We start from the raw sequence: 20,101 nt of genomic DNA, 5'->3' as shown, positions 1-20,101 counted from the left end.
TCAATATGCAGCCATGCATGATTTGCGCTTTTACTTGAAACATAACATATACATTTTTTTTTATAAGAACATAACATATACAATTATACATGGTACCAAACATAAAAAAATTCAATAATCAATAAGGGGAAAAAAGAAGAAAAAGAAAAAAAGAGGTTTGTGTTTGAAATATACACACTGATACGAAACTATATAAGTACAATAGATAACTCAAAGGAAACAAATACTTACAAAAGTCCAAACTTGTCAATTAAAATAAACCAAGGAAGTATAACAAATGAACAATACTCCCACGAGTCCCACCATTTATTGTAAATGCCTAGTTTGATTTTTGCTCATACTATTTACACACATTACTTGACCAATACTAGTGCTTTACAGACAAGCATATTAGTACTTGTTAAAATTGTCTCACTATATATATTTCAAATATCAACTTTATAAAATATATATATTTACTGATAATTTTAAATATTACTGTATTGATTAAAAGGAAAATTTGTATTTTACTAGCCACAAATACCCATTTTTTGAAATTTCCACTAAAAAAATTATTTTAAATTACCATCCATAAAAGAAAATAATTAATTACACTTTTCGTTTAAAAAGCCATTGAGTTTAACATTTTAAAAAGATTCATCGATTTTCAAGCCAAAAACATGTTGGATAGATGTTTTGAGGGATCATTTTTGTCCTTTAGGTCCGATTTGAAATCAAAATTTACAAAAAATGATTGAAAACACCTTGTTTTGGTACTAACTGATACATTGATTTGCATGAAACACACAAAAGAGGCCTTTTTGTTAATTACTCCGTATTTGTCAATTTTGACTTCAAATCGGACCCGGCCTTTAAGCAAAAAAATGGCCCCTAAATCTTCTAGAGAGCATGTTTTGGCATGAAAATCGAAGAAATTTATTTAAAAACGTTAGATTTAACAGTTTTGGTGGTCAAGTCTATATTTTTTTTTATCTTTTATGTTTGGTAATTTAAAATATTTTTTGTTTTTTGGGTGATATTTTCAAAAAGTGAGTTATTAATGGGTAATGAAATACAAAATTTCCTTAAAGACTTAAAATAACACATCAACAAAATGAGGATAAAATACCCAATGTGAATAAATTGATACAAATTCTACAAATTCAAGTCCAATGACCCAAAAACTAGCCCAACCCAACAACCATTATTCCCGCCAAAACAAACATCAAACCCTCGCAATTTTCCCGCCACAACAATTCCAATTATATAAAGTATAAACTACCCACCTCTTTTTCCCGCCATTGTCAAATCTCCCACAATTTTCTCTCTCCTCACTCTTTCTCTCTCTTCAAGTCCGCCATGGAAGCTCGTACTCAAAGCTCGAGAAAGCGAAAGCAATCATCCTTTTCTTCATCATCTGCAGCAGCAAATTCAAATCCATTTTCTGGGATTTTAACCCGCCATAAATCCCAGAAGTTTTTCTTCCATCATAATAGATCTGGGAAATCTCGCAGAAGTCGCTCGTTTCCTTCTTCTCTTACCAATCCTAAATTGCCCAATAATCAAAGATTGCTTGATTGTAATGTTCGTGATGTTGGCGTTGAAGAAGATGATTCGATTTGCCAGATTTCGATTAAAGATCTTCGAGCTCGGCGGGTTTTCTCAAAGCCTGTTGGAGTGGATTCTGTGGGTAAGATTCGCGATGATAAAACTGGTAAGAGTGTAAACCCTAATTTTGATTCTGAGTTAAATGCTGGTAAATCGGATGGAAATGGCAAAAACCCTAGTTTATTGGTAATGGGGAAATGTGATTCAGGGGTTGAGTTTAAGGGGGAAGGTTTGAATGGTGAAAACCCTAATTTGGTAATGTTGAATAATTACGATAATTCTGGGGCTGAATTGAAGGTAAATTCAAATGGTGGAAACCCTAATTTGTCAATGCTGGACAAGTGTGTTGAATCAAACGGTGAGAATTTGAATGGAGGAAACCCTAATTTGTCAATGCTGGACAAGTGTGTTGAATCAAACGGTGAGAATTTGAATGGAGGAAACCCTAATTTGTCAATTGAAGGAATTGGCGCCAAAAATGATTGCGTAGCTCGGGTTTCAAATGATATGAGCCCTAATTTGAGTAAAAAAGATTTGAACGGTGAACATTGTGAGGAAGGTGTGCAGACAACACCTCCAGATGCTGCGGTTTTGATCAGGCAGAGTGAAGATCAAAGTGTCCTGAGGAGCAGAAGTTCTGATTCGAGGTCGCCGCCGAAGAAAATCAGTCCAAGTAAAGGTGGATTTGCTGAGGGGAAGAGGAGTTTTCCTAATTCCAAGAGAAATTTGGTGAGCATTATATTTTTTTCTCCTTACAATTTGTTTGTGTTCAAGTTAATAATTTCATTTATTTGGTGATGATTTGGCGGGAACTTAGTTTATGAAGCTTAGTGTTTGTATGAGATTATTTGCAACTTTTTGGTTATCTTTGTTTGTAATTTATGTTGAATTTATAATGCAATAGGGTCTCACTCCGTGCTCGAGGCTGAAGGTTTTTAAGGCCCCGAATTCGTTCAGCTACAAGAGACTGCTCCCTTTCCTAATGGACTTGTCAAAGGATACACCAAGTAATCCCTTAGCCCTCCTTTTATATGTTTCTAATTTTACATATTCGCTTGGTTCATGTAGTCGACTACACTTATGGGATTAAGGCTTTGATTGATTGATTGATTGATTCGTTTGATTATTTGTTTGTCAATCTATGAGTATGTTATTGTGGTAATCAATAGCCTTATTGAATAAATGTTTTATACAGATGCACCAAAAGTTAATCCAAGCATTAAAGTTGAGAAGGTGGAAGATAAGCCTCTAATTTTCTCCTCTCAAGAAAATGTCATTGATTGTCCAAAATTGGATGAAAAGCCAGTGGCAGCTGCAGTATGTTGCGAATCACCGGAAATGAATGTTGATGGTAAAGAAGAGGTTCTTTTGGACCTTAAGACTAATGTTTCTGATCCTCAGCAAGCTGCTCCATGTACCCCTGACAGTTGTTCTATTGAAAAGGTTCAAGAAACCCCAGTTTTCGATAAAATCCAAATCGAAAACCCTGTATCAGACGATCCCAAGAATGGTGGAGCATCTTTTGATAGCCAGGTTTCAAATATGGGGAAGTCTGGAGATATTAGTCCAATCGTCGAATCTGATCTTGCTGTCACATTGCATAGCCCCAAGAGAAGTGCTGAACCTTTAGGGGAAGAAGCTGTTTTAAATACTCCATCTCATTTGTCTCTGTCTTCTGAACAAGAATGCAGGACAGTACATACAGAGTCAAATTCTGTAGGAAATCCAGTTAATGTCCTTAACAACTCTTCCACCCTGGAAGCTGTTGTTTCTCCAAGTGTTCCTAGTTCCGGCCAAGCAAATGGTATCCTAAAGAGAAATCCCCGGGGTTGTCGGGGTATATGCAATTGCTTGAACTGTGCTTCATTCCGTCTCAATGCAGAAAAGGCATTTGAGTTTTCAAGGAATCAGTGGCTTGATGCCGAAGAACTTGCTATGGACTTGATGAAGGAGCTGTCAAACCTGCGGAGTATTTTAGAAAAATCTGTCAATGGATCTGATGCTAATGCTGTTGTCCCAGTTGATCAGGTAACAATTTCATTTTCATTTTCAATTACTCCATCTTTTGTGTTTGCTATGATATTGAGATTATTACGATGATCTATGTTGATGTTTGCGTTTCTTCTATAGAGAATATAAGATACTAGGATAGTGCTACACTATGGTTGCTAAATTTCATCTATACAAGTCATGGTCATAGTTATGGCAAATTTCGAATCAATGAAAAGCCTGAATGTGTTATGTTACAGTACTTGATGATTTATTTGATATACCTTGAACTTTTGTCTAGGAGAGGAGAAGGCTATGCCTCTGCACTCATGAATGTGCAACAATCTAACAAATACCTTTAGGTTGAATTTTAATCATAGTGATTAATTTATAAAATTTCTTTCTATATGATGATTTTGATTTATTTATGTATTACGCAGTATTTATCATAGGAGGTTCCAACAATATTCTCTATTATTTACTTCACCAAGAACATTTGAGGAATTGTCCTAAATTTTAGCCCACTTTTGCTTCTATGGAAAGTCTGTTAGTGGGGTTTTCTCTCCGAAATTATGTTGTTTGGCTAGTTGTATGGTAGTCATGGCATGAATGCTTACTGGAAGTAAACTATTCATCCCCTCTTCTGATTATATTGTGTTTGTGATGCTTTGAAACTATATTCTCAACTTTCTCCCTTTGTGGTCACATTAAAATCTTTGAATGTAATACTATTTCTAGCTAGAAACACATAAAGTAGAAGTCACTTCAATAGTTTTGCTGATCCAAAGTTTGTGCAGGTTCAGGAAGCTTGCAGGAGAGCTTCCCATGCAGAAGATACAGCAAGAAGTCGAATTGATCAAATGAGTGAAGATCTCCACGTTCATTGCAGAACCAAGGTAAATCTCATACACATTGTCCTTGATATTTCTTTTGACATATTAAGCTCATACGAAGTATATCTGACAATTTCATCTTGTTACAGCCTTTGCAGCGTCCTGGGGTAAATTTCTCAAGCTCTGTCCAAGAAAAGAAAGATCATAGGAGCCTAGGAGGAAGAACTTTTGCTAGATGTCGAAAAGTCTCAATGAGGATCTTGGACTAATGATTGGAAGACTTCTCTCAGTTATGGAAATTGATTATACCGTGGTATTGTTCTAGAGTTGAAATGTACTTGTCATTCATGATTGTAGCTTCTTGAAAAAAGGGGTGAAGGAAAGAATCTCATTGACTGACTCATGTAGTCATGTTTGTCGAAATACAATGGCTAAGGGATCACCTAATGACAGTTACTACTAAAACTCACATTAATGCATTTGTAAGTTATAATTTAGCTTATATTATATGATAGCAATAGCTGTGGGATTGTTATTGCAACTCAATGATCTGCTTCCCAAATTCATTCATGACAACACATAGCTTCATTGCGATGACTCGTTGATAGTTTGTCAGTGACATCTCAAGCAGCAATACATGTAACTATTAATAGGTACTAAACCATATCATATTTATGAATCATGTTTTCATGTGAACTAACCATTATTTCTGCTGTCATGTGGACATGTAGTAGTTTTTGGTATGCTTAGCTAATATCCTTTACTTTTCTTTAGTTTGGAAGAATGATAGTCATATTTTCGGCCACTTGATTACTTCACCGTAGCATATGTTTATGCTGTACTAAATATACAGGAATTTTTGCTTGGAGGCAGACTATAAAGAGGTTTAAAACATTCGAAAGAGGTCAACAAATTAAAAGGACTAAAACAGGACTTTTTATTTTTTATGAATCAAAGAATGTTAATAGATTATTGATCAATCAAATACAAAGAATTTCCAATGTGAAAAAAAAAAATCAATTTAATTTAATTTATGCCATATATGCGTTGATATGATAAGGATTTAGTTTCCACTTCTATCCTTTAAACCCTGTTATGCTTGCACTCAGTAGGATAGCCTTGAGGAAATCGCTTTGAATCACTACAATAATCATAGACCTTAAAATGCTTATGCACCCATCTCATTCTTTTCCTGCCATTTGCATCGAGATCATGGCTCCTCCATGAAGCACGCGTTGTCCCTCCATTAGCCGGCCTTTCAGAGTTGATGGAAGCCTCAGGTTCAAAAGCACAAGAGGAGGAGCTGCTACCTACAACACAGGCATCGATATTAAAGTTACGATAGTAGGCAGTGAAGGGGGCCTTGGACCAATCTGTCTTCACCAAGCCACCTTGAGTAGCCCAATCGTCAGCATTCCAAAGGCTAGAGTGTATTGTCATAGGCTGGTTCTTTGGAAATGCAACTCCATGTTTTTCATGGTTTCTGAATATTCTTATTGGTGTTTCATCCACCAAAAACCTGCAAGTTAAATCAATGTTCACATAGAGTTAAACATATGTTCAGAAAGAAAATAAAAACGCGCTCATAAAACAAACTAGTAATTGAAGTGGTGTTTAGCTTATTTACATGATGAGTTTTGTGTTCCAAACAATGGAGTAAGTGTGGAAGTTCTTGGTAGGATCAAACCATAGTTTGAATTGCTGCTCCCTGCTTCCTTTCCCCTGGCTGAACACATTCGTGTGGACGGTGTAAGGATTGCCACTCGAGTTTCCCAAGAACTCGAAATCAATCTCATCATGGATACCTGTGGTTTGATCAGCTGATAACTGCAAATTGTAATACAAAAATCAGCAAATTGTACAACTTAGCTGCCATTCAAATGCATATAATGCAAGGACTATAACTTGTACTTCTGTTAACTATTATTTGCAATTTTGGAATTTTTTTTTTCTCACCAAAAATATCCCAAATTTGCAGATGAAAATTAAGGTAGTAATAATAATAACGTGAAAAAATGGGGCTTACATAAAATGTTGTGACGGTGCCAGCAGAGTTACCAGGAACGAGTTTAATTTGCATATCAATCCTTCCATACAAGTATTCCTTCTGGGACCGAAACCCGGATCCAGTATACTTGTCTAGGGTAAGAGATAAGAGACGGCCATCCTGACCGAAGATCCGAACTCTGTTGTCTCCAAAAGTGGGCTGAAACTCATCCCTGAAGCTGCCTGCAGCGAAGGCCGTACTGCTGACCATGGCAGTAACTAGCAGAACAATCTTAGGCACAAGCAACTTGTACTTGTCATGCCAATGTGATGAAAATGCCATGTTTTTTCTTATAATGAAGAAGATTTATGTTTATTTGTAGTTGAGTGAAGAATATAGTTCAAGAGATAGGCATATATATACATGTAATATGGTGAATTATTAGTATTAGTAACGTAGATCTAATGCATGGTTTATAAGAGGGAAGGTTCTTAGCTAGTGTATACTTAACGCGGAGCTAACTGTGGATTTGAGAGTATAAGCTGGCCAATTATAATTTAATTAGTCAAAGTAATAAAACTCGTTAATCCATTTTCATCTTAATTTAGTATTGATGAAATATACTAATATGTTAAAAGTCAACGATTTAGACAATAGCTATAGTTATAAATTTTTTTGTTGTTCCTCAACACAAATTATTTTAATTAAGCATTTGGGAGCATGATGCATATCGTGTTTTTAGAAATACACACATCTCAAAGGACATGCATACTAAAAGAACATGCAAATCTAATGAAAAAGGAGATTAACTGAGAGCGAGTATGACGCACATTATACCTAGCTACGATGGTCATGGGTGGAGTAATTAGCAATTTCTTAATTTATTGGGTGTGTCATTTGATTACCGAGGTGAATCCAATTAATCTATTATAAGTTTTAAATTTGTTTGTATTGTTGTGCTAGACATGAGGCAATTGCAATGCGCTTTTCCTAAGCTAGGTATGTTATACGACAAGCTCATCATGTTGATAAAAAAAAGGACTTGACCCACTTATTTCGTGTTCGATTCGTGTTGTGTTGCCACGTCGGATGAACTTTTAATTTATTAGTTCGAATTAGGCATATAATTTAATACTTCCTTTGCCAAGACTCTTTTTCTCTAACAGTCAAAACAATACAAGTTTTGTCAAATGTATATGGTGGTACAAGAATTCCCTTTAATCTAGGTTGTCGTTCGAATTAACTTTCTAATTTAGGTGCTATTAATTTTGTGAGCATATCTTGAATTATGTAGCATGCACCCATATGTGCACCATGTTCAATAATGTAATTTAATAAAGGTAATGTCAACGCTTAAACTAGGTATCTTGTGAGTAGTGACTAAATTCATCAATTCATTATTAAGAAAAGTAAGCAACTTTAGTTTAATTAAGTCGTCTCTTATGGAAAACAACTTCCTCGGTTACTCACTTGCTAAGCTGCTTGTTGTTTGTCAACGCCAGTTCATTATTTCATGTAGCATCTTATCGCAAGATTTGCAACAATAGTAATCTCCTTCAATCTCAAGAAACTTCATACGAATTAGGTTTATTGGTTAAAGTCTCTGCGATGATAGACTAATAGTAATATACGCTCAAATATAAGATCGAGTATCTTCTATCAGCATATCACAAACTTTAATTTCTACCCATCAACAAAGAAATAAGAAATAAAAATTTAATGCACTAAATAGTGAATCCAACACAAATTGAAGGGTTAGTAAATGAAACATATGGAGTTACAGGGTCAATCGAGTTAATTTTTGATGCAGAGAGAGTTGAGGCAGAGAGCCACATAGGGTTGTGTCGAAGGAGCTTGAACTCCAAGTTCTGGATACCAATCCCAAAACTTTAATCAACTAAGTTAATTGAATTCCACATGTTAAATCGAATTAAATAATAGAATTATTTAATTGCGTAGTCATTGATAAGAAAACTTTGTGTACCAAAGAGTAAAAGTGAAACAAATTGAAGTAATGAGTACGGAGTAATCAATATTCATACATCAATTTGAGTTTATTGTGAAAGAATAAAAGAAATAATTTGATTACATAATACTTCTTGAATGAAAACATTTTTCGTCAAACCAAACAAAATGTCTCAATTAGTGCTTGCATTCAGGAGGGTAACCTTGAGATGAGAATCGCTTCCAATCTTTGCAATAATCATAAACCATGAAATGCTTCTGGACCCACCTCATTCTATTCCTTGATCTAGCATCAAGATCGTGGTTCCTCCATGTGCCACGTGCAGGCTTTCTATAGGTTGGCCCTCTAGAGTGGGCAAAGGATGTTGGGCCAGTTACGCAAGAGGAATGGGGTCCAATCGGCCCAACACAAGCATCAATATTGAAGTTACGAAAGTAGGCCTTAAATGGGGCCTTGGACCAATCTGTCTTTACTAATCCACCTTGTGTGGCCCAATCATCTGCATTCCATAGGCTTGAGCATATTCTCATGGGTTGATTCTTTGGAAACGCAACTCCATGCTTCTCATAGTTTCTAAACACCCTTATTGGTGTTTCATCGACCAAGAACCTGTAATTTTAAATTAATCATCAAAAGATTGATAAAAGTCGACCTATTTGTAATTTTGTATCATAGTTAAACATTTAAATACTGACATGCAATAAAATCTAACTAGATTTTTCAGACATAGTATACGTGACTATTTGTAGTTTAGAAAGTATATGCACAACTCTATAGAGATAAAGGGGCAAAGATAAATAGTTGATTTAATATGACTTACATGATGAGTTTTGGGTTCCAAACAAAGGAATAAGTATGGAAGTTCGCGGTTGGGTCAAACCAAAGGTGGAATTGTTGCTCCCTGTTGCCTTTCCCATGGCTGAACACATTGGTGTGCAAGGTGTAAGGGTGGCCACTAACATTCCCCAAGAACTCGAAATCGATCTCGTCGTGTATACCCGTGCTTTGATCCGATGTTAACTACAAGTCACAATGCCATAAGATTAACATGCAGCTTATACATATTATTGCTACAATTGTGTCACTAAATTTTTTCATGAACTAAACAAACTGAAATATAAACTACGGAATATAATTTTAGCAGCATAAACGGACTTACATAAAGAGTAGTAACGGTGCCAGCAGAGTTACCACCAACAAGTTTAACCTGCATATCGACCCTTCCATACAAGTATTCTTTCTTAGACCGGAATCCAGATCCGGAATACTTGTCTAAGGACAATGAAAGAAGCTGGTTGGTCCGGCCCCAAACTCGAACTCTATTACCACCAAAAGTAGGCTCAAATTCATCACTAAAACGACCTATACCATAAACACTAGGGCACACCATAAGAACAACCATCACAAAATATTTTGCTAAATTTCCCATAATGTTTACTACAAAAAAAAAATGATGATTTAAGTATTTTAATTTGTAGATAAGTTATAAGTTTGTGAGATGATTTAGAAAGAGTGTAAGATCAAGTGTATATATACTAGTGAAGTGTGAAGATAAGTCACATGGAATTTCAGAATGAGTAATGTAAGACAAAGATACAACAACTGGAGTTTAAAGCATAATTAGCTGGACTATCATCATGTTATTAACTTCATAATTTACTGAAACTTGATCCAATTGGAATAATAATTCTGTTTTTTTTTTTTTTTTTGTTAGTTTCCTTAGTTTTAATTCATACAATATTCCGAATTATTTATGTCTTTTATGGAGTTAAATCATATAGTACTAATATTGGGTATATTAACTTATTAAGTACACAAGAAGTTTATTTGTTAATTATAAGATCAAAGCTTAAGCCATTGGCAATTAACTCTTATTTTTTTATGATTATACAAAGTACATAATTATATTACTAATGGTTTTTATCTATATTCGATGATAATCTAGCAAGTTTTATCATGTGTGATAGCATGTGAATAAGAAGAACATAAGCTATGATTGAGACAATGATGCGGGAACAAGTAGATGGCTTTACATAAATTATTAGTTGGTTATATTCTTGTATATTAGGATTATTATCTAGTTTTATCATTTATTGTAATTTATTATTACTACGTAATTAATATAGTATTTTAGTTTTAGAACTTAATCTTTATAGGATTATGTTTAATTTAAGTAAAATTAGTTAGATGACAAAATAGTGTATGTTACTTAAATTTAGTGTCGATGCCATTAGTTTAAACCTTGAAGTCGTCATTGCCTTTTAAGCTTTGTCATAGGATCGTAAAGCAAGATCCATACTATTATATTAATGATTGAACCTTCACTATCTTTATCTTCATTGATCTTTAGTTTGGGCTTCAATTTATCTCATTAATCTTCTTTGAGATTCGAACAACAAGTCTCGTCTATTATAAATTCTAATATGCAATGGGAATACATTAGGAATAGATATCTTAGATATACATATTTATCATTTATTTTGATGCATAACATATATAGATCGATAATGTTATTTCATATTATTTATTTTTGCAATTGACAATGCTATTTTTTGGTAGGTTAAATTATGTTCTTTAATATAACATATATAGCTTGAAAGAGTATATTATATTTTGGTAAAGGTTATGCTCTTACTCGTAATGTTTAAGAAGCCAACCATATAATTGTACATACTAAAGAGGCGTTTGGTATAGTAATTTTAGATGTAGGAATCTGATTCCAATAAGTGTTTTTATTTATAATTGTTTAGTATGGGTTAAAAGTAACAAATACCCTTTTCGAGGGGTAACAAAATCCCTCAATTTGTTACCCTTGACAAACTAGTGGAAACCAAATATGTTTCCTTAATCACATTTTACTCAATTTGTTTCCATTCTACTAAGATACCATATGAATAGTAAAGGTAACATTTATCATTATCTTTTCCCTACTTATTTTAATCCTTCCATTTCATTTGTTTTTATTAAAAAAAAATAATTATTTCATTATTGAACAAGTCACATGATATGACACCTACAAGGGCTACAACATAAATCAAAATGAGGAAAAAAGAGAGAGAAAATGGGGCCAGGAAAGCAATAAAGTAGTGTACACCGTTTTTGTTTTGCTGTATATATATAATTAGATAATCCTTGTGCGATACTTAGCTTTGTAACTATAGTAAAAAAAAAAAAAAAAAAACTAATTGCATTATGTGATGTAGTTTTTAATTTTAATAATAATAATACCAATGACATAAGTCTTAATAACCAAAACAAGAGAAAATCGGAAAACAGAGTTTGCCACAAACAAGCTAGGCCCAAGGAGGTTCATATATACGTAGTACTAAAATCAATTGATGATAATAATAGGAGTAACTCATCATCTATCATATAAAATGAAATCGTGTATGATTCCTCTTTCTTCAATAAGTGACACTCATAACTAAAGCTAATTAAAATAGATTTCTAACTATATCTAATTTTATCATGTATGCACAACATTAGGCAATTTTTTTAAAAAAAAAAATTGTGTATGATGAGTATGCACACTTAGGAGAGTTGCATAATTTTAGGATATATTTATTTTATGTATGTAGCTAGGTAAGACTTCGAAGAAGACTCAAAGACTAAAAAGATACATGCACAATATATTACACATACGATCTTAAAAATTGGGAGTGGAATAAGTTTGAATAATAATTGATTTCATTTTGAAATTGCTTCACAATAATACAACAGATTTTCAAACTATTTGACTCAATCTTGTAACTTGTAAATCATGTATGGATTGAAAAATGAAAATCAAACACACTTAACCTTAGTTTATAATAAATATATTGATGTAAAAATAGCAAACGTATACGTTTTGATCAATATCACACGTACAATAATGCTTTTTATAGTAACTTTTCAAGAATTAAAACAAACGTTACTTCAACAATATAAGTAGAGCAATCTATCGTGAATAACAATGGTGTAAAAACTCAAAGCGATGCATATTTTGTCAAACAATATAATGTTGTTTGTTTCCCTACTCGAAACCGTGCTTGCACTCGGGTGGAAAGGCTTGAGAGAATCGCTTCCAATCGGTACAATAATTGTAGATCATGTAGTTTTTTTGAACCCATCTCAATTTCCTCCGGCTGTTTGCATCAAGGTCATGGGTCATCCATCTCCCGTTCCTCGCGGTGTTGATGTTAACGTTGCGGTAGTAGGCCGTGAAGGGAGCCTTAGACCAATCTGTCTTAACCAATCCGCCTTGTGTAGCCCAATCGTCGGCATTCCAAAGACTAGCGTATATTCTTTGTTGTTGGATTTTAGGGAAAAACGTTATTCCTTTGTTTTCGTAGTTTCTGAATATTCTTAAAGGTGTTTCGTCAACCAAGAACCTGAAAAGTCAAAGGTCTTACATTAATTAAAAATGACTAGTATGTGACAAGTTTTAGTAAAGAATTACTATACGTACGTTCATATTTTAAATGTAGCAAAAAAAAAAATAATTTAAGTGTACTTACATGATGAGTTTTGGATTCCAAACAATGGAATAGGTATGAAAGTTTAGAGACGGGTCGAACCATAGGTGGAATTGTTGCTCCCTGTTGCCTTGCCCTTGGCTGAACACATTGGTGTGGATGGTGTATGGCTGGCCGGAAACGTTCCCTAAGAACTCAAAATCGATTTCATCGTGCCTTCCCGTGCTTTGATCAGATGACAACTGCATATGATAACGTCGTAATGTATGATAAGCAACTATAATACGATTACTATTTTTAAGAGTTTGTACAAACCAAATTAAACTATGACTAACGGATAAAATAATAATCGGCCTTATTATAATTAGTACTATGTTCCCACCATCGTCTCTAAATGTTGTTCCTATTTTGTAAAAAAAAAGTCAAAATAAGAACAATATCTAGAGGCGGGAAAGTAATTAAATAACGTACTTCAAATAAAGTAGTTGTAAGTTGGTTTATCTAGCTTATTTGACCTTTAAGTAATTAATATTGCTAGCTATTAGCTAGTACTTGTTGTTTTACTCGGTCATCGTCTGGTAGCTGACTAGCAGTAAATATATTTTGAAATATATATCGTAAATCATTTACTCGTATAGTAGTTGTTAGACGTTTTAATGTAAAACAACCAGCTTAAATTTTGGAAAGTAAATGCTATAATAAAAGTCAGCACACCTTTCTAGTACGAAATAGTAAATGTTGCTCGAACCAACTTTTTTTACGATTGAGAAATTTGATTTTAATTGTTTCACCACTTTGATAAGCAGGTTACTCTAGCTCTCAATTAATATCTATAAGGTTTTCATGTATTGATTTTCTAACAAGGTAACTATAAATAACAACCAACGTTCAAATAGAAAGAACTTTTAGACACGATGTGATATACTAAATTAAAAAATTATTTAATTGCAACATGAGACCACTAATAAGTAACCAAGGATAATGCATGTTACCAAGTAATTGTAAGCAACTTACATATAAGGTAGTGACGGTACCAGCAGAGTTACCAGAAACAAATTTCATCTGCATATCAATCCTTCCAAACAAATACTCCCTCTTAGAACGGAACCCGGACCCTGAACCCCTATCTAGGGTAAGTGCAAGTTGTTGGCCACCAGGACCGGATACACGAACCCTCGGACCACCAAATGTGGGTTCAAAATCGGTGTTAAAGTTCCCGAGACCATAGGCCGTGGTGCACAACATAAGAGCAACCACGACCGAGGTTACAACTTTAAGCACAATAACATTATTGTCATGCCGAGTCCCCATATTTTTTTTTTGGTTGTAGTAGTAAAGATAAGAAGCTAAGTAGAGTGTGGGATGTGGTTAAGAAAGAGTGGAAGAAGAGGTATTTATATAGTAGTGTGAAGTGGATATTATGCAAAAGAAGGAAGATTTATTAAATTTTTTAGTAATAATAATATGTGAATGGAAAGAGTAACAACTATAGTAGGGACTAGGGAGTATTAGCTGGCTCAATAATCAGACTCACCCGAAAATATTGATCCAAAATTAATTTCGTGTTTTTTTTGTAGGTCCCTTTATAAATTGGTTGGCACTTAGCTAAGATAGTTGTATAGATTTTTTGTGTGGTTCATAATTTTATGAAACAATCATGCACGCGTATGTTTAAATGGCTATAATTAAAGCATAGGGTCGAAAAGTTAATATTTTTATTTATCGATATAAGTTTTTTGATATAAACGACTCTTAAAGTTGCATACAAAAATTAAATATATTTTTTGAAGTATTAGTTTAATAATAATGTATAACAAAATTAGGTCGATAATCAATAATGTTATTAATACTTAATAATTTTTAATTGTTATTGCATTATCTTTTATTACGATTGTAGTAATCATTTTCAATTTTTTTAAGAAAACATTCATTTTCTTTGTTGTATTGTGTGTGATTGGAAAAAAAAATAATTGATTAATGCATGTAGTTTACAAAGTATTTTTAATAAGTAATAAAGTACGGGTACTTTCTACTTAATTAAACAAAATTTTAGCTTTTAAACGTCGTTGTATGTATTACTTATTATTTTTCCAAACACGGAGTACGAATTAATATAAGTGTTAGAATTATTAATTTTCTGTAGTTGTCATAATTGTAAGTTGAATTTTCATACTCCTATCAATATAATGTAGAGCAATGCTAAATTGCTAAGCTATTTCTATCTCAATCCTAAATTCATCACACTCTTTCAACGTCAAGTGTAAGAAGTAACATCAACAGCTAGCTGCAATTGAAATTAGGTTTGTAGTCATCTTGTAACTTGCATGTAGTAAGTCAGCCTGGTTTTAGTTGGCATTTTTGCTCTACTATTTTCATGATTGTACTAGAATTTATGTAACAACTACATTATTGAAAGATTTTGCTATAAGTGTTATACTATTAATTATTATGAATTCAACTCTTATGTCAACGTGCAATGTCTATACATTTTCACACATAAAATTAATTTTCTAGAATAAATGGATTAAACAATATACAAGAATAATTTATATACTTACTACTCGATCATATATAAATTGTGGCCATTCAATTTATATGTATGTTTGTTTAACAAAGTTTTATCGATAACAATTTTCTTTGTACAACCAGTTAGGGTCTGTTTAGATTGACTGAATGAGCTGAACTGAACTTATTGGAGATTAATTGAACTGAATATTTTATGAGAGAAGGAAATCAACCGAACTGAACTGAACTTATTGGAGCTGAACTGAATTGAACTGAAAATAATGTGAAGAGAACAGGCTCTTAGTTGTACACTTGTACATACGATGTATACTACGGAGTATCTTGATTGTAATTTTCTTAGTCTTTAACAAGGGCATGTTGGTACTATATGATCGTTGATGTGACTATATGTGAACATGTACTTGTGTATCACTAATAACTCGAAAACAATGTACTTCAATGAAAAATACATTTGTCATCATAATATGAGTTAAGTACGTAATTAAAGTTAGTTGTTATGCATTTATTTATTAGATCACTCATCCATGCAAACACATTAACATGTACGCACATGCATTTGTGTGCTAGGGTAGGGATGAGAGAAGAAGAGTATCAGATTGTGGGTCAACTTATAAATGGATTTTCAAGACCTAGTCTAGGTTTCCTGAATCGAATATGCACAATCAAACATCAAGTCATCATATATAAGAAAATTTATACATCAATATATGACACGACATGACATAAAATTAAGAGATGATATGCCGCAGCCACAATTTTATTTATTGGGAACATACATTACATTGCCTTGGCACCTTAGCATGTGGGCTTGGGCCTTGAATTACTCATCCAAGAAAACCTTTATAAGTTCTTGACACGGCATGAACCATGGCCAATGGTCATTGGACCAATCTAGCCAACTAGCATGCGAGTTTGGGCCTTGAAATTCCTATGGAAACAAAATTTAATATATTTTTGATATAACATGACCTAATGAAAGAAAATTTTGAGCAAATTAAATTTACAAGGATTATGGCCATGTTTGGTAAAAGCTTTTGTTTAGTAACTTAGTCAAACCACATAAAAGTGGAGTATTTGGAAATCTAGTGTTGAAGGTATTTATTAACTTCGGAGTAACAGTGGTAACTTTTATCGAGAGCTAAAATTATTAGCTTTTGAAAAATTAAATGTAGTTGTGTATTTTGTTTTTGTTAACTCAATAAAATTAGAAAATTGTTGATCCACATACACTAATTACATGTACCGATGTACACATATCATTAGTTTGTTCTTTATCAATTGCAATATTTAGAGTTTAATGCTAGCTTGATTAATCAATCTTAGATGTACTTTCATTGATACTAAGAAGCATTTTTAGGCCTATTGTGCCATAAAATTAGGTGTAATTTTCCATCCTTATATTAGCTAAGTGAGCCTTACTAATATTGAGGGATTACGCTCTAATATTGGGTCAATCGAGGTACAATATGGCAAATTTTGCAATGGTGATTGTGACATATTTGGCTCTTAATCAAAAAGAAAGAAAGAAAATTGATGTTTTTTTTGGATTATTCTTTGGAGTTACAAAGACAAAATGCATGTTAGCTAATAAGGAATACTATCTATAAAATTCTCATCTGTCTTCCATTAGATTCTTGCATTATATTTCATATATATTTGTCTGCTTCTATAAACTGTTTTGTAATTTTCTGTAATCATCATATACTTGTATAATAATAACGTGGTCTCTATTATTCACCTGAAAACGATTTAGAAGTAAGTTTATATAAGCCTAAGATGTGTGATTCAATTAATTTAGACTTATCTAAATTTACCTTATCTCAACATATTTTGTCATTAATAAGATCAACTTATCTAAATTTATCATTTTTCTACAAAAAATGAGTACATTTTGATCCACTTACAAGTTACTCATACAAGCTTATACTCCGTAAAAAGTTTCATTCCTAAATAACTAATAATTAAAGTAGTAACTATTCAACCTTATAAAATACTCGTTTGTAATTATTATTTCTCCTATTCGCTAACGCAGGACAATTACATGTGGACATCAAACATATATATTTCATGATCCGATGATTTCAATAATTATTGGATTTTAGTTTTTTACCAATCTGCCAAATTTCCAACCTCCATATTGTGTATGACATCAATTTTTGTCTCACCGTATGTGGAACAAAACAATTTCACCCGTAAAAATTTTTGGTTGGTTTTTCCTTACAAAAATTGGTAAGATTTCATTCAACATTTTTTTTCCCCTTTTACTAAAGGCATACATCTATATAATTAAGGACATTTTACTATTTCAGGCATTATATATGTACACCGCTACTCTAGTCTACATCACCCCTTAGTTTATATAATAGAGATTTACGAGTACATTCTTATATTCCTACAATTTCTTGTAAATATTACAAGTAATAAGTTTTCCGATATATATCAGCTTTCTAATGTCGTTATTAATAACTAGAATTTGTTAAATACACCCGGGTGCACTTTAGTTTAATTATAAAAAAGAATCAATCAATTTGATTTTATTGAATATCTTATGATTACAATTACACATAAAAATGTAAATTCATGTATAAACCTAAAATACAAAGTGAAATGAATACAAGTATATAATTTATGAATAAAGAATCAAATTAAAATACAATATGAATTAAATGGTAGGCCATGCATGCAAATATATTATATGTCCATATTTTCACCCCTTAATTAAACTTGGCATGCTTGCACTCTGGAGGAAAAGCTTGAGAAAATCTCTTCCAATCAGTGCAATAATTGTAGATCATATAGTTATCTTGAACCCATTTCATTCTTCTCCTGCTGTTTGCATCAAGATCATGAGTCTTCCACTTCCCGTTCGTCGAGGTGTCGATGTTGAAGTTCCGGTAGTAGGCGTTGAAGGGAGCCTTAGACCAATCTGTCTTCACCAATCCTCCTTGTGTTGCCCAATCGTCGGCATTCCAAAGACTAGCGTATATTCTTTGGGGTTGGCTCTTTGGGAAAAATGTAATCCCTTTGTTCTCGTAGTTTCTGAATACTCTTAAGGGCGTTTCATCCACCAAGAACCTATAAAATATAATTAAAGCTTAATTAAAATTTGCTACATATAGTATTATATTGTACATACTACAAAGTCATGTAGGCCTTGTAAAATCGACTGGTACTCATGTTACTCGACCCGTTGCACAGATATTTTAATTTGGTACAATTAAATTGACTTACATAATTAGTTGTGGGTTCCAAACAATGGAATAGGTGTGAAAGTTGCTTGTTGGGTCAAACCAAAGGTGGAATTGTTGTTCCCTATTGCCTTGTCCTTGGCTAAACACATTGGTGTGAAGAGTGTAAGGCTGGCCAGTTACGTTCCCTAAGAACTCGAAATCGATCTCATCGTGTCTTCCTGTGCTTTGATCAGATGTCAACTGCAAGCAATGACGACATTTTAATCATCAATTATAAACCTTAAAATTTTTGTACTAAAAATATCATATAATATAAGCTACCAATTAAATTAAGATAGACTTACATATAACGTCGTGACAGTACCAGCAGAATTACCAGGAACAAGTTTCATTTGCATGTCAATTCTTCCAAACAAGTATTCCTTCTTAGACCGGAACCCGGATCCTGAACCCTGATCTAAGGCGAGCGAGAGTTGCTCGCTACGAGAGCCGGAAATTTGCACCCTATCACCACCAAACGTTGTTTCAAAATCGTCGAAAAAGTTGCCTGCGCCGTAAGCCGTAGAGGTTACCATAATAGCAACCACTAAAGCAAACTTAAGCACAAGAGCTTTATCATTTGAGAAAATTCCCATTTTTTTGTAACAAAAATAAAAAAGATGAATTATTAATGAATGTGTTAAAGATGATTAAGAATGAATAAAAGACGAGGTATATATAGATAATAGACATGCAAATAAAATAAGTTAGGAAAGTTCATAGTACGTAGTTTGAATAATAATGTAAGACGTAAAGGTAATAACTGGAGTAAGGAGTATTAGCTGGTCAATTATTAAATTCAACCGAAATATTATTGATTGTATTTTTTTTATAATTTTATTTAGGAAATATTGATCTGAAATCGAATTGTGTTTTCTTTTTTGGTGGGTCCCTTGGATTTGGTTGGTACTCTAGTTCTACCGATTTTGTGGAGAAATAATTGTTTGAAATTATGGAATTGTCTGTTTTTAAATCATGCAGCACCGAAAAATACTTATTTTGCTGTGTTTTTTAGTGAAAAAATTCTGAAATTATTCAAGAAAATTATTGTTTAGTATTTAATTCTACTCTGTTAAAAATATTGGTAAATATCTTACCTCAAATATATGTATGACAACCTAAAATAAAGCATTTTTTTATAAGTTATTACAATATGATTTTGTTACTAGATGTTGGTACACATGCACAAATAAAAACTTGCAAACTAGCAATTGGCATTCTATAGCGCCTGGTTTATTTTAGATTGTCTTGGGAATACACCTTTAAGGGTTGTTTGGGTCCAATTTAGTCCAATTGGGCCTAGGCATTAAATGATCCAATTAAAAGCCCAAGGTCAAGGTTCAACTCTCCAATGGTGCTAAAGTCAAAGGTCAGCCCTCAAAGCAAGCCAATTGGGCTAAGGCCCAACTTCTCCATGTATGAAGAGGTATAAAAGCCATCAATATTCATACATTCAGTAGATTGATTCATTCATAGATTCACATATTCTCATATATTCTCATATATTCAAGCAAAGCCTCAAGCAACTA

At 33.0% G+C, this 20,101-nt stretch overlaps 5 protein-coding genes across 5 annotated transcripts; 1 reads left to right on the top strand and 4 right to left on the bottom strand.

The window, feature by feature from the left end:
* The first annotated feature begins 868 nt into the window (after window positions 1-868).
* Window positions 869-4,880, top strand: LOC110714914. The gene is made up of 5 exons (XM_021893469.1): window positions 869-2,316; window positions 2,492-2,594; window positions 2,783-3,615; window positions 4,374-4,472; window positions 4,559-4,880. The coding sequence occupies exons 1-5, from the start codon at window positions 1,339-1,341 to the stop codon at window positions 4,676-4,678; spliced, it is 2,133 nt and encodes a 710-aa protein (XP_021749161.1). The 5' UTR covers window positions 869-1,338; the 3' UTR covers window positions 4,679-4,880.
* A 457-nt stretch (window positions 4,881-5,337) lies between these two features.
* LOC110714942 (probable xyloglucan endotransglucosylase/hydrolase protein 16) lies at window positions 5,338-6,778 on the bottom strand. The gene is made up of 3 exons (XM_021893494.1): window positions 6,436-6,778; window positions 6,037-6,236; window positions 5,338-5,928 (listed from the first exon to the last, which is right to left on the bottom strand). The coding sequence occupies exons 1-3, from the start codon at window positions 6,736-6,738 to the stop codon at window positions 5,493-5,495; spliced, it is 939 nt and encodes a 312-aa protein (XP_021749186.1). The 5' UTR covers window positions 6,739-6,778; the 3' UTR covers window positions 5,338-5,492.
* Window positions 6,779-8,357: 1,579 nt separating this feature from the next.
* LOC110714925 (xyloglucan endotransglucosylase/hydrolase 2-like) lies at window positions 8,358-9,856 on the bottom strand. Its single transcript, XM_021893479.1, has 3 exons — window positions 9,522-9,856; window positions 9,183-9,382; window positions 8,358-8,971 (listed from the first exon to the last, which is right to left on the bottom strand). The coding sequence occupies exons 1-3, from the start codon at window positions 9,789-9,791 to the stop codon at window positions 8,539-8,541; spliced, it is 903 nt and encodes a 300-aa protein (XP_021749171.1). The 5' UTR covers window positions 9,792-9,856; the 3' UTR covers window positions 8,358-8,538.
* Window positions 9,857-12,139: 2,283 nt separating this feature from the next.
* Window positions 12,140-14,247, bottom strand: LOC110714789 (xyloglucan endotransglucosylase/hydrolase protein 24-like). Its single transcript, XM_021893338.1, has 3 exons — window positions 13,831-14,247; window positions 12,859-13,058; window positions 12,140-12,732 (listed from the first exon to the last, which is right to left on the bottom strand). The coding sequence occupies exons 1-3, from the start codon at window positions 14,125-14,127 to the stop codon at window positions 12,375-12,377; spliced, it is 855 nt and encodes a 284-aa protein (XP_021749030.1). The 5' UTR covers window positions 14,128-14,247; the 3' UTR covers window positions 12,140-12,374.
* A 3,596-nt stretch (window positions 14,248-17,843) lies between these two features.
* LOC110714924 (xyloglucan endotransglucosylase/hydrolase protein 24-like) lies at window positions 17,844-19,226 on the bottom strand. The gene is made up of 3 exons (XM_021893478.1): window positions 18,878-19,226; window positions 18,574-18,773; window positions 17,844-18,417 (listed from the first exon to the last, which is right to left on the bottom strand). Exons 1-3 carry the CDS (start codon window positions 19,166-19,168, stop codon window positions 18,057-18,059), a joined length of 852 nt encoding a protein of 283 aa, XP_021749170.1. The 5' UTR covers window positions 19,169-19,226; the 3' UTR covers window positions 17,844-18,056.
* Window positions 19,227-20,101: the final 875 nt, after the last annotated feature.

Source organism: Chenopodium quinoa, unplaced genomic scaffold (genome assembly GCF_001683475.1).
Source record: "Chenopodium quinoa cultivar QQ74 unplaced genomic scaffold, ASM168347v1, whole genome shotgun sequence".
NCBI lineage: Eukaryota > Viridiplantae > Streptophyta > Magnoliopsida > Caryophyllales > Amaranthaceae > Chenopodium > Chenopodium quinoa.
Note: the sequence above shows the minus strand (reverse complement) of the source record. Positions and strands in the feature narration are given on the sequence as shown.

What these genes read in the sequence shown, in the direction of transcription:
- LOC110714914 (XM_021893469.1), top strand. Translation starts at nt 1,339, where the DNA reads ATGGAAGCTCGTACTCAAAGCTCGAGAAAGCGAAAGCAATCATCCTTT. An exon ending in CTAATTCCAAGAGAAATTTG is followed by an intron (nt 2,317 to 2,491) that starts GTGAGCATTATA and finishes ATAATGCAATAG; the next exon opens with GGTCTCACTCCGTGCTCGAG. An exon ending in ACGTTCATTGCAGAACCAAG is followed by an intron (nt 4,473 to 4,558) that starts GTAAATCTCATA and finishes ATCTTGTTACAG; the next exon opens with CCTTTGCAGCGTCCTGGGGT.
- LOC110714942 (XM_021893494.1), bottom strand. Translation starts at nt 6,738, where the DNA reads ATGGCATTTTCATCACATTGGCATGACAAGTACAAGTTGCTTGTGCCT. An exon ending in GCACCGTCACAACATTTTAT is followed by an intron (nt 6,237 to 6,435) that starts GTAAGCCCCATT and finishes TACAATTTGCAG; the next exon opens with TTATCAGCTGATCAAACCAC. An exon ending in TGGAACACAAAACTCATCAT is followed by an intron (nt 5,929 to 6,036) that starts GTAAATAAGCTA and finishes TTTAACTTGCAG; the next exon opens with GTTTTTGGTGGATGAAACAC.
- LOC110714925 (XM_021893479.1), bottom strand. Translation starts at nt 9,791, where the DNA reads ATGGGAAATTTAGCAAAATATTTTGTGATGGTTGTTCTTATGGTGTGC. An exon ending in GCACCGTTACTACTCTTTAT is followed by an intron (nt 9,383 to 9,521) that starts GTAAGTCCGTTT and finishes TGTGACTTGTAG; the next exon opens with TTAACATCGGATCAAAGCAC. An exon ending in TGGAACCCAAAACTCATCAT is followed by an intron (nt 8,972 to 9,182) that starts GTAAGTCATATT and finishes TTAAAATTACAG; the next exon opens with GTTCTTGGTCGATGAAACAC.
- LOC110714789 (XM_021893338.1), bottom strand. Translation starts at nt 14,127, where the DNA reads ATGGGGACTCGGCATGACAATAATGTTATTGTGCTTAAAGTTGTAACC. An exon ending in GTACCGTCACTACCTTATAT is followed by an intron (nt 13,059 to 13,830) that starts GTAAGTTGCTTA and finishes TATCATATGCAG; the next exon opens with TTGTCATCTGATCAAAGCAC. An exon ending in TGGAATCCAAAACTCATCAT is followed by an intron (nt 12,733 to 12,858) that starts GTAAGTACACTT and finishes TTGACTTTTCAG; the next exon opens with GTTCTTGGTTGACGAAACAC.
- LOC110714924 (XM_021893478.1), bottom strand. Translation starts at nt 19,168, where the DNA reads ATGGGAATTTTCTCAAATGATAAAGCTCTTGTGCTTAAGTTTGCTTTA. An exon ending in GTACTGTCACGACGTTATAT is followed by an intron (nt 18,774 to 18,877) that starts GTAAGTCTATCT and finishes CATTGCTTGCAG; the next exon opens with TTGACATCTGATCAAAGCAC. An exon ending in TGGAACCCACAACTAATTAT is followed by an intron (nt 18,418 to 18,573) that starts GTAAGTCAATTT and finishes TATATTTTATAG; the next exon opens with GTTCTTGGTGGATGAAACGC.